At 37.5% G+C, this 12,990-nt stretch overlaps 1 protein-coding gene across 1 annotated transcript in view; it reads left to right on the top strand.

The window, feature by feature from the left end:
• The window catches only part of LOC140153157 (uncharacterized), a 30,141-nt gene that overhangs the window by 10,342 nt on the left and 6,809 nt on the right, over positions 1-12,990 (top strand). Inside the window, exons 6-17 of the mRNA XM_072175809.1 lie at positions 1,651-2,619; positions 3,384-3,493; positions 4,635-4,909; positions 5,596-5,914; positions 6,526-6,819; positions 7,409-7,608; positions 8,204-8,382; positions 8,725-8,855; positions 9,524-9,659; positions 10,026-10,358; positions 11,006-11,191; positions 11,907-12,031. Coding sequence (XP_072031910.1) covers positions 1,651-2,619; positions 3,384-3,493; positions 4,635-4,909; positions 5,596-5,914; positions 6,526-6,819; positions 7,409-7,608; positions 8,204-8,382; positions 8,725-8,855; positions 9,524-9,659; positions 10,026-10,358; positions 11,006-11,191; positions 11,907-12,031 — 3,257 coding nt within the window. The remainder of the gene's footprint in view (positions 1-1,650; positions 2,620-3,383; positions 3,494-4,634; positions 4,910-5,595; positions 5,915-6,525; positions 6,820-7,408; positions 7,609-8,203; positions 8,383-8,724; positions 8,856-9,523; positions 9,660-10,025; positions 10,359-11,005; positions 11,192-11,906; positions 12,032-12,990) is intronic.

Raw genomic sequence — 12,990 nt, 5'->3', positions numbered from 1 at the left:
GCGGAAGTGTTTAACTATAATAGGCCTACAATTATTATAGGCATAGGCCTACTTAGTGCATGCTTTGTGCCGTTTACCGAGAGGAAAACTTTTTTGGTGTAGAAAAACGTTTGGCCAATTGTGATATCATAATTTAATGTATGACCCTTTTTTTAAACGGAATAGTTTTGATGGTGTTGTCTATATCGCATGCATTATGAATTCAGTGCACGTAGTAGGTCTTTACCCAATAACACAAAATGCTTTAAACATTTAAACTTTTAAAACATTTTCAAAATAACAATCAAAAACATTGAACACTTGCTGCAAAACATATTCTAATTTGGGACAATGTTGCCAAAATAATATATGTCTACAATAACATTTTCACAACATTTTGTTGTGGTGTCTTTCATTATGAAACGTTCTACAAACGTAACCTTTAATAGGCCTATAATATAATGCTTACCCACATTTAGGCCAACATATTATTAAAACGAATTAACCAATTTAACCAACACTTGTTTAGGCCTAATGTTAAAAAAAATACCCTGATTCTGTGTGGGTATATATAGTCTATAACTTCATACCATCTATTGGACCCTACTGTCGTAGGTCTATACTTTGGGGATGGGGTCCAGGTCCGTTATCAGTGGAAGCACGCTGGCATTTGGTTTGTACATGTTGTATGTATATTAGAAGCGGTCACTTTTTTTTTTGCGCTCAGCAAACATTGTTTTCTTTATTTTGTGGCCCTAGTTATCACCGGTGCGTAAAAATAACATTGACACGCACAAGACGCATCGTTGTCTGCAACGCAACTACGCGTTGAAAACGGGCGCAATAGTCAAGTCAAATCGGGTGACGACAGAAAAACCTTAAACACTCTTGTTTTCCCAGGTTGAATGATCCTTAAAATACATTTCAAATGTGCTTATCTTTTACCTTTTTCTGTGATTTAAAACTAAAGCATAACACACATACTTTTAAATAATATCAGTAAAATAATAAGGAACATCACTCCATCCTATTACGGACCAGTGGGAACTACAGGCCTGTGTGGTGGTGTGTTTTAAATTTACTTCAGTGTGAATTTTGTAATCCAATGCAAAGATCCAAAGTTGGGTGAAGCACGCCTCAAAATAACTTTTCAAACTTTGCATTGCTACTTCTAACATTAAGGTGCACTTTTGTTTGAAAATGGGAGTATGATGTGTGATAGAATGTGTTATACTGTCTTTAAAAGTTTGTCTTGGCAATTTTGTAGCCCACTTTAAAAGTTGTTTGTTTTGCAGCGGGCAAGTTTTGGAGTGCAAATCAACTGCTCAGTGCCAGAAGTGGGTAAGTGCAATAGCTGCCCTGTGAATATTTGGCAATTTACACACTGTATATTGTACTCATCTACACATGGCAGTTGTTGCACTTGCCCACCTCTGGCACTAAGCAGTCAGATCGTGACATGATTTAGCTTAATTCTTGATCTGCCTGAAGCTTGCAAGCTAGATGATCACATAATTAGTCGATAATATAACTGTTAGGCATCAAGTTTATATATATGATTTGATGAATTTTAACCACACTTACAAGTGTTAAGTCTAGATTGCAAACTTAGCACATTTTACTTCAAATTTGACCTGCTTCTGATAATTTTGTTTTTATTTTTCTTATCAGGGGTTTAAGTGCACATAAAAACAGTAATGGGTATTCTACCAAACATTCCAAATCACCTAGCAATAACAACAAACTGCAGTTGGACACAAAATCTTCACTGTCAAGCACACAAGATAGTGATTCACTGAAGCTTCCCAGTACACCTGTGGAGGAATTCCCTATAGTTGCAAACTGGTTAAAGAACATTGAACCTGCCAAGGCGGACGATCCTAACGGTGCTAAAAATGGAGATATGCTCAGTGAAGAGCAGATCAAAGCTGAACCAAGTACAGACAAACTAGAAAACAGTGAAGATATTGTGCAAAATTCAGAGGAAGTTGAAGACTCGCTTAACTTGACTGGAATTTTGTCACAAACTCAAGAGGAGGAATCACAAGAGTATGCCAAAGATGACTGTATTGAAAAGGCAGGTGAAGGTGCTGGTAAAACAGAGCCAGATTCTGATGAGATAGCCTCAAATGCACCTGCTGCCACACCTACAACTGGAGTTAATGAGAATCCTGCAGGTGGGGACAGCCAGGTGCAGGACATTGACAAGGAATCCAGTCAATTAGTCAATGGGCAAACTGTTAGTGATCAAGTTAACAATGATGCACCGATTTCATCAGATAAGGAACAAGAACCTACTGCAACGCAACCAGAAGATCCTCAGGCTATTGTGGATGAAAAACCACAGGTGCCAACTCAAAATGACAAAGAATTACCTGTTACACCGGCACCAGGCCAACTGCAAGGCACCATGTCCGCGGCTAAGAGACGCCAGATGCTCGTGGAGGCTAGTCTAGAGAAGCTCAAGGGCTTCACGCCAAAATTGGAAGGATCCCCTGAGGCTGTTATTGATCTAGAAGGATCAGATGATGATGAGACACCAGGGCCAGTGTTGAATCCTGGACTGAAGAAACTGATGGATAGGTTTGCTGTGCATACAAAGAAAGCAGCTGCTAAGAAGAAGAGACAAGTTGAAGTCAGGTGGGTATTGGCATAGAAAAAATGTGTATTTTCCAGGAAGATAAGTAAGAGACCAAAAAATATTTTCATATTATTTCATACATGTTGTTGTGGAACCAAAATTTCCCTCCAAATGCCAAATATTTCAGACGGCATGGGTGAGTAATCCATATTGTCAATTTGTCAAGTTTATAAGATCACTTGGAGTGGTGGGTTTTGAGTAGATTTGAACCAAGTCTTATTGTATAAGAATCTTTGCAATCTAAATACATGGAATGTTTCTCTCATTTACCAAATTCAATATTTTGGAAATGAGCAATGTACAGGGATGTAAATCTTTCGGACATTACCGGTAATTTGACCCGCCTTCAAAAAGAAAATTCAATACCGCACGCAAGCCCTCTGCTACCTGTCCAAGGACCAGATGGATTTCTGGAAATGGATACATGTTGCCCATTTACATCCCTGCTTGTATAATAGTAATTTCCAGAAATTATTAGAGAGGAATAATATAAGCTGTCAACTTGTCAAGATTAAAACTTAGGGTGAAATTAGAGATTTCCAGGATTATTTGTTTACACCCATATCGTATCTCCATGATTGAAACCGATACAAATTCAGAGCGATTCAAATAAAATTGTATCTTGTAGTAAGAATGATTGATGTTAAATGTGTACGATGCTTTTATTGTTCAAATTGCAAGCTATATGTAACCCAGTTATTGTCTATAGAAAAGACAAGATATTAGATGGATATTTTATATGCTTATCTCTTTGTCTCATTAGTGTTGTGAGTAAAGAAGTTGACAACGATGGAAAGGAAGATTTGAAGTACGACACAGTATTAACTACCTTAGATGGGGAAGAAGAGGAAGATCCTCTCCTCAAAGTTCCAGGTAATAAAATAAAAATCTTCTAAATGCTTAATGAATTTTGAATAACATTTTTGATGCAGATTGAAGGTTTACAATAGAATCCGATGACATTTACATTTTAAATGGTAATCTCAATTAAAAATGTAAGAGATTTATTTATGTTGCTCCTCAGCATTTAATTACAGAACTTCAGATGTAGGTTTAAAAGGTGTAGAGTTAATGCAAAATACACTCTACATCATTTTCACACTTTTTGATTTATGAACACCAACATCTGCCCTATAATGCTGGCTTTAAATTGAGACTTTGCTATAAAAATTTCAAGGTAAATTTTTGGAAATATGATCAGAAATAGCACATACTTTCTTATATTTGACCATTTTATATTTGCTAATATCTGACTTAGAGAAAAATTGCATCCATGTATCAAACAATCAAAATGTCCAATATGGTCCCTACTGATAAGAAAAATTGAGTTTTGTTGTGAAATAAGTATTGTCTGATTTGATGCCACAGTATAGTATTCATGGCTTCATATACACATTCGAAATAAGTACTTATCCTCTTGTCCTCTTGTCCAAAAATCACTGGGGACAACCATATTGAGCTATGTACTTATCCCCTGGACAACCACTATATTTTTCCTCCAAAAGTATGACACATTATGGGGACAACCAAAATGTATTGAGGACAAGCAGAATTTATGCTTTAGTTATCCTTGGGATAACCTCCAGATTTCCACATGTATACTAGAGGTGCTGAGAATGTAGTGAACACATATACTCTTGTCCATAAATCACTTGTAACCTGACTACCACTATATTTTACCACCAGAATCATGATTTATAAATAAATAAAACTTTAAAAAAACATCAAACAAATTTAAATTTTTGCACAAAAATATATGATACACTTTGGGGACAACCAAAATGTTTTGAGGACAAGCAGAATGTATGCTTTAGTTGTCCTTGGGACAACCTCCATATTTTCTTTAATTCGGACACTGGTAATGATTATTCCAAATAGACAAAAAAGTGGTGCCTATGTAAATCTTGTAAATTTCTGAGGAATGTGTGTAGAGTGAAAAGGAGTAAGCATTCAGTTCACATAAAGTTCTGCCTTGGATAATTTATAAAAAATGTTTGTTCCATTTCCTTTTAAGGTGCTAAATTGTTGAAATTGAAAGACAACTTACAAGTTAAAATGAGACTGATACGAGAGCAAGCAAGAAAGAAGCGCAAAGAGCTATACCGTCTCGACAACGAGGAACTTCTTGAAGATGGCGACGAAGAGGATGAAGAAAAGAAAGGCAAAGATGAGGCAGAGTTGACAGACCAGACGGACACTGATTATGATCCTGATGAAGATAATATCAAAGATGATGATGATGACGAAGATGATGATGAGGAAATGGATGAAGACGACTATGAAGAACCAGTAAGTTTATACCAGTTTTCATCCTGATGTGGCAGTGATGACGGTGCGCATTTCATTGGGTGCTGCTTGAAATCGCTAGCGTTCGTTCAAAGCGCTGGCGTACATATGCGCATGCTGTAAGATGCCACATAGATGTGGGCATGAAACAGCTGCGTCAACGCTTTGACGTCAATGCCACTATGATATAGTGAAGTTTCTAGACATTCTTGCCTTTTACTGTTTATATTCAGTGACATGGATTTGACCTGCCATTTAAACCATTTATGGCGACACTGTTTGTCTGATATGTATGATAAAAGTGTAAACATCAAATTTCCCAAAGTTCATATCAGCAACACCTGTTTATTCCTGTAAGCTGGGAGAAAGTTGGTGTCAAAACAAAGCACCTCTAAATGTCACACAATTTGATTCTCTTGGTCAGGCTGACCTCACACAAAAGGAATCCAGGAAAAACTAGGATACAAATGCACTGTTTGACCATGTTTCCTTTTGCTGTGCTGGTTGCTATGCGTGCACCTGAAATTTTATGCAGTGGGACAACATCTCCACATTAGAATACTCCCTGACTTGCATGTCCATTTCTTGTAAGCGTCTTAGCCTAAAAAGTACAAACATTTGAATCTAATCTGTTTTCTAAAAATGAACAGCATTAACATAGTCCAGTGTTTCTCTTTTGTCCTTTACAGGCCAGAAGGAAATGTGAATTTGGTGATGAAGAAGCAGAAGTTGATGAAGATGACGAGGAGGATGAATATGATGAGGAGGAGGATGAAGAGGAAGGAGAACCCAAGAAAGATGATGACAAGGCTGAGATGGCATCAGGGGAAGAAAGCAGTGATGAAGAAGATGATATGGGAAGAAGGAAGATCACACCAACAAGAGTAAAGAGGAAGAAGAAACTAGTTCTGGATGAAGATGATGATGATGAAGATGAAGAGAAGATGGTGCTAAAGATACCAGAAGATGATGAGCCAGAAGTGAAGGAATCAGATGCAAGAGTGAAAGGTGAGTGCCAAGAGAAGAGGATACATTATTCTACAATTATTATGGATTTTAAAGATTTTGATCAACATCAGATTGGACGTATCTCATATTTTCGGGCACAACTTTGACCTTCATCGGGAGACTGGCAACCCAAGTTGACGATTGGTGACCTTTTAGACAATTGAACACAACAAGGGTGTTGAAGGAGACCATATACATCAGAGCAAACGAAGCATCACTCAACCATGACAAGGGGCCAATACCAGTTACAAGACAGTGTCCAAAAGGTCATGACATTGATCCCAAACTTGTTTTGCCAGTCTCCCTACAATAACCAAAAATTTAAGGTATGTCCAATCTTGAGATCAAAAGTTCAAAAATTATGCCAAGATGTTACACCATGATAATTGCTAAATCACCCATATTGTGTAGGCCCATATCGATTACTGGATTTACTGCATGCGCCATCCTAAATTCTTATGTGTAGTCAATTTCTGTAGGGTATTGTTTACTCAGCACTAAATTGATCAAAATAAACCAAAGTTGTACACATAAAATCAGGGGTCAACTAAGTTGTGTTTAGATTTTAGGTCTGTATATGAATACTAAAGCAAGTTTGTTTTGTGTTTAAGGTCCAAGCAACGAGCCATCTGAATCATCTCGTTTGTCCATCGCTGGATCCAATTCCTCATCAGCAAAGATAAGTACCGACACCAAGAACAGTTTTGGTTTTAATCTTAATGGAAGCAAGACCATGGAGATGTTTGATTCCAATACAAGAAACAGTATACTAACTTCAGATGGGGACAAGAAGACCACAGGAGATATGTCACCTACAGTAGGAGAAACCACTGGGTTTACTTGGAGCGCTCTCAAGAAAAGCAAGGAGGATAGTGCTGTCAAGAAGAACAAGGAGGACAATAAGGGTGAGGCTCTATTATTTAGGCTATATCTCATTGATACCTGAATTTGATTAAATATAAGTAACTTCATTTTTCTCTCAAGATTGTGAATTGGCAGTGGAATGGAACTTGTTTCTTTGTAGAAAGTATTATACAAATACAACATGTTTGAGGGGAAGTAGTCAAAACTACTGGTCCCCAAAGTGTTGGATGATTTGATTACTTCCCAACACGTCAGTACCGAGGGGAAAATGGTTGCCCTAATCCCCAGATTTAGTATTTGTTTTATTATATACCAAACTTTGCCTATGGGGTTGAGGTTGTAGGGAAATCATTTGTGATCAATCAGTGAATTGTAATGATTAGTTTAAGTATATTTATGAGGTGTGATCATTTTTATTAATCAAATGCCATATAAAGATAATGATGATCATGCCAAATTTCCAGGCATAACTTCTGAGTAAAAGATTTCGAATTTTAGGAGGATATCTCGTACCATTTTTATAATGTTGAATTGGTAATTTGTTTAATAAAGCAAATCACTTTATTGTTTGATTAATCATATTTATAGCAAACTGGATGAAATTCTGAAATTTTTTTATATAAAATATAGATGATCAAACATCAGATGTTGGCAATCTGAAACTGGATTCTGCGTCAAACAGTCTAGATACCAGCTTTGAGATGTTTGGATCTGTTATACCAGGCCATCAACCTGGCGGTGGAATGAGGCATGCTGGCAAATCTTCAGATGCTGCAGAGCCGTTCATGCCATTCTCAAAGCAAAAATCAATTATGGATTCAGAACCAAAGGTAATGAGTTTTTTTTCTACGTGATGGTAAAAGTGTGTATTGTATTTGTAACCAGAAAACTAATATTTCACATCTTGTTTACGGATTAATTAGAACTTTTTAAAGTTATGCTGATGTGATGTTAATTTATGAAGATTCTGGTTGCAGGACCTACTTACAATATTTGTCAAGTCTGCAAGTTCTAAAAAATAAATTTATTTGGGATGATATTTCTCAATCATTTGGATCATGTAAAAGAAATGGAACCCTGCAGCTGGTAATATTTTTGTGTTGTGGGGAAAATACATAAGTTACCAAACATGTCTTTTTGACAAATTAGTTAAACATATCAATGTGTTGTTGTTGTTTTTTGGGTTTTTTTTACACAAGCTTGATTTTAAGTGTTTGGCTCCAGCACAGAACTGACCATTTAGTGGTGGGTGGAAAAATGGAGTGTTGGGCTCTGCTGCCCACCACCACCCATTGTAGCTACATACAACCCTACCCAGTTTTTTGAATCTGAAACGTCTACTATTGAGAAGAGAGTAGCTGTCAGTTTGTGTCGTTCAATTATTTCAATAGCTGACTCCAAAATTCTGTTCCCTTTCTTATACAGAGTACACCAAAGCTGTCGGAACTTACCATGCCTGTAGAGGACTCTCAGCTTTTATTCCGAGATGAATCTCCTTTACCAAGTCCAGGGATCCATGACTCACAGCGGACTGGCGAATCGCAAAGCTTCCATTTCTCATTTGAAGAAGATGAGACACAGAGTCAATTCCTTGATGAAAATGGGTGAGTTTTGAAAAAAGGCTTATATTTTAGTCTCTTAGTGAAAAAAAAACAAATTAGATAAGGTGACGAAAAGAAAATGCCCTGTTCTGCGGGCGTGCGGACTCGCCAAGTAGGGTCAGTCTTTTTTTGTTGTTTTTTTTTTCTGATAGAGGCTAAATGACACTTAGAATCACAGAAAGCTTGAAAAATGTACCAGAACATCTTTAATATCATTACAATCCAGCTGGCGCAATTGATTCGATTTAGCTATCTCCAGGTGTTCTAAATAAAAGTTTGTTCAGCCAAGTTGTTTATATTTTGTTTTTTCTCTTTACCTTGATCCATTTTATTCTTGCCTTTCAGGTTTTTGAATGTACGTCCTTCTGTCCCTAAACCCAAACCAGTGGCTAAGAAGCTATTCAATAGCAGTCAGCCTGCAGCTACTCCAAACAATATGGATGAATTGTTGGGTTTATGCTCTGGACAGTTCACAGGTATGTATTATTACAATTGTGGCTGAGCATGGTGTGTCATCAGTTAATCAACCGTGATGGAACAAGTATCTATACCATTTTGCTCCCTGATGTGGCAGTGACGTCAACATGTTTTTACGCGCACATCTATGGGGCATCTTGAAGCGTGTGCGTGTATGTACACTAGTGCTGTGAGCGAACGTTAGCGATTTGAAGCTGCGCCCAATGAAATGAATACTGATGTCACTGCTACATCAGGGTAAAAAATGGTATAGAAAACAAAATCAGTATTGATATTGAAGGTCATCAACGATGCAATCAAAACCATCAAGAATTCCAATGTTTGAACCATTTTAGTGGAAGTGGAATATATTTTATCACAAATGCATCTAATCCTATCTCAGTGAGGAATATCAAGCATTAGTTTATAAATACTATCTTGTTGGTTGGTGAGGATCTATTGCACTTTTTCTTTTAGTGGGGACTTGAATATGTCATTTAACCAACACAATACCTTGCGTCACACCAGTCTTCATGGTAAAAATTCTGAATTTTTGATCTAATATTTATTGCCATGAACATTAACAAACACCAAGATCAGAAGAAGTTGGTGTCAAAACTGTCTCTCTGGTCCAATATGCTTAGCATATATTGATATATTTGATATTTTGTTGCTAATAAATCTCCAGGCACACAAGAACCAAGGGCCAGCTCACCCAAAGGATTTGGTGGCACAGGACCATTTTCACAGATTACTAAAGGACTTGGAGAAACTCAAGGAGGCATGGATGAATTACTTCAGCTTTGCTCAGGAACATTTGCTAAGTTAGTATATAACAGAAGTATTGAACATGGATCTTCCATAAAATCACAAAAAGTATTTATACTTTACCTGACCTGCCTGTCTAATGTTTAAATTCTTTACTGAGCCTTAATGCTCGATTTTAAGAAGTGAAATGTTTACATATATATGGCAATTACCAAACACCCTCATGTGACATTCAGTCTCAGAGCTGAAATACTGCCGGGTTGAGCAGTGTCTTTTATGCCTGTGTGTAGCACGCTATAAATCACTATGCTTTTTCTTTTCTTCAAGTTTAGTAAAATCATGATTTTTTAACTGCACTAATTTTTCCTCATTCTGACAACCAAATGCTCAATATGAATTTCAAATGCATGACCTTTTTTCAGGACCCAGGCTCAGGGCTTGAACAACAAAGAAACCAACCTCGCTGAAGAAAATAAGAAGGAAGGCGATGATGGCAGTGAGGCATCTTTTCATCTGGTATCCGATAATGAGAGTTTCCATAGTAACGACGAAAAAGATGAGAATGAAGATAAGGACAAATTCAAGGGACTGAGCAGCGATGAAGGGGAAGGAGGGAAGAAACAAGGAGAGGAAGTTGCAGGAGAAGAAGGAACCAAGAAGAGGAGGAGGATCAAAATGATAGGAAGCAGTGATGAGGAGGGAGAGGATGAAAAGAAGCAGGTCAAGGTCAAGAAATTTAAAATGTTCTCTCAGAAGTAAGTCATTAACATTGGGTTTTTTTTGTTCCTACACTTTCATAAACATGATTAGTTTTAGTTGTCCCAAATCCTGCATCATATATCATATTTTATGTGATTATGTAGAGTGTATGATGGATAAAATAATATTTATTGAAAGTAATCTTAGGCTCAAAACAAAAGTCAAAACAAAAATTAATCTTATGTTGTAATATAGTTTCACCGAGTTTGTTAGTGACACAGGTGCGCATTTCGCTCATATTGCAGTTCAATCGTTCATGTCTCAACTCAGTTTCACAGACCATTATACTCGCGTGTACCAGGGTGATTTTGCGGCATCCTTGTGGAGCAACTGCACTGCGTAAATGCACTGACATCACTACCAAGGTGAAACAAAGTGTGGTTGAAGCTTCCCATTTAATATGTGAACAAGAATTGTAAGATCAGCAAGACATGAGTAAATATCACCACCGATGCAATTAAAGGGTAGGTTTAGGGTTAGGATTAAAATATTAGGGTTATGATTATATTTGCAGGTGGTGACCACTAAATGTAAAGTTACTCCATATAAGATCAGTTCATATTTTCATTAAAACACACCTGATATATTTAAATCTATTTGTCTGAGTTCAACAAACCACTTACGGTACTCTAATCTCTCACAGGAAATCCAAGTTGATCAAGAAACACTTTGTTGAGAATGAAGCCGAGTTGTCAGGAAGCGAGTATGACAGCGATGAGTTTTACGATGCAGAGGATTTAGCAGATGAACTGGAAGATGACGCTGGAGCGGATCAAGAGGATCTTGGAGATGAGGAGGAGCTGAGAGATCAGGTCAACAAAGTACACATGTAAGTCAACAAAGAAAGTAGTGGTACGATTGGATAACCTGGATCACATCACTCTATAGTTGGTCTATCCAAAAGGTTTTGAGCACTGTCGTATGTGTTGGTAGATTTAATGCTCATCAATTTGCAGTAAACTTCCAATTATATCTGGAAGCTCCAAATAGCTTGTTGAGTCATTCCAGGTAGATGAGATTCAGTACTATTAAGTTGGAGCTCCAAAGTAAGGTGTAGTCCTACTCAGGGGTAAGGTACATTTTGGCTTTTCAAGAGAGTGACATCAGTGCATACTCCAGTGAGGGTAGTATTACATCATGTGCATTGACGCAATAACTTCATTTTCACTATATCACTATAAATAAGTAACAAAATGAAAGTATATATATTTGGAAAGAAAATAAAGAAAGGAATTCAGCTGTATCTTTGAAATTTGAACAAAAATTACCCATTTTAAAATAAAGTCTAAACCATTATTGGATTATCCCTGAACTTTATCTATTGTTGTGCAATACAAAGATTTCATTTTGGGAAGGAAGCCCAAATTGACTTTCGGTAGAGAAACCCTAGATCTGCGTATTTAGAGTTGAGTGTACATAGGAAGTAGTTGAAGCAGGGGGAGCCCTGTGTTTAATCTTTTCTGCAATCATGTAACAAGTTTTGGAAATGGTTACAATCTACTGAATTCTTTAAATTCATTAATTATGGTATGCTATTATTTCAGGAAAGCTGTAGAGGATGATGATGCTCGTAGGTTACGCATCTACAAGGAACTATTGCTGCCGGACGGCGACCTCCACTCAGATAACAAAGGAAGACAAAGACAGTTCAAATGGAGGAACTTAAATAGTATGTAGATTTCACATACCTTTATTTCTGTGCTTGCTTTACATCATCAGGGGCCTATACCTGAATATCCAAGGTGCAGGCTATATCACCTATTGTCAAAGTGATCCCAGCCAAACTGGAACAGGCTGCGCCATGGTAATTCAGCCTAATAGGATGGGGGTGTTGCATGCAAAGTCATGGGGGCAGCAACACACCTCCAAAAAATGCCAAGCCAATAAAATCTGCCTTTTTTTGGAAATGGATTTTTTTGAAGGAAAAATTCACAAAATGTCAACTTTTAAGCTTGCCACCCCCCAAATCCTGGCTTATGGCCTGGTAGCATGAACAGTTCATATCAGCAGCTGGGGATTTCAGGCAATTTGAGAATGTTTCAAGGTGAATTGAAACAAAATTGCTTCATTAATGTAACTGAATTTTGAGCTGCATATTGGTATTCTGATGACACTAGTTCCCTGTCGAGTACATTGCAGAAACACAAAGCTACACTCCTCACACACACACACACACACACACCCACTTGTAAAGACCTGCAACCAACAACTTTGCACACCCAAATGTAATCTCCAAACTGTGGCTGTGCTTAAAAAACCACCCTAGAACTGACCCTACCCAGCAAAGGAGACATGGTCTAATATGCAGGTAGGGGAAAGGAAACTGCATGTCCATGGTTGGTGAGTGTCCCCATTTTTCCCTCGTGTGTGCGCCCTCATTTGCGGGTCTTTACAAATATGCACCCACACAATACACGTTCCTGCTGGACACACATTTGAGTTTTTATTGCCTTATAATGCATTTCTTTTTTCTCTTGGAATACGGACTGACCACACCCATCCCCCAACTGCAAACATTTGTGTTTAATGTTATTTTGTACGATCTTGTCTTGTAACATAGCTCGATCAGTAAGCATTGGACAGCCACAATGGTGGCGTGTTTGCTGTCACATAGTAATTTCTTGTGTA

This window comes from Amphiura filiformis, chromosome 5, assembly GCF_039555335.1.
Source record: "Amphiura filiformis chromosome 5, Afil_fr2py, whole genome shotgun sequence".
In the NCBI taxonomy this organism is placed as follows: Eukaryota; Metazoa; Echinodermata; class Ophiuroidea; order Amphilepidida; family Amphiuridae; genus Amphiura; species Amphiura filiformis.
Note: the sequence above shows the minus strand (reverse complement) of the source record. Positions and strands in the feature narration are given on the sequence as shown.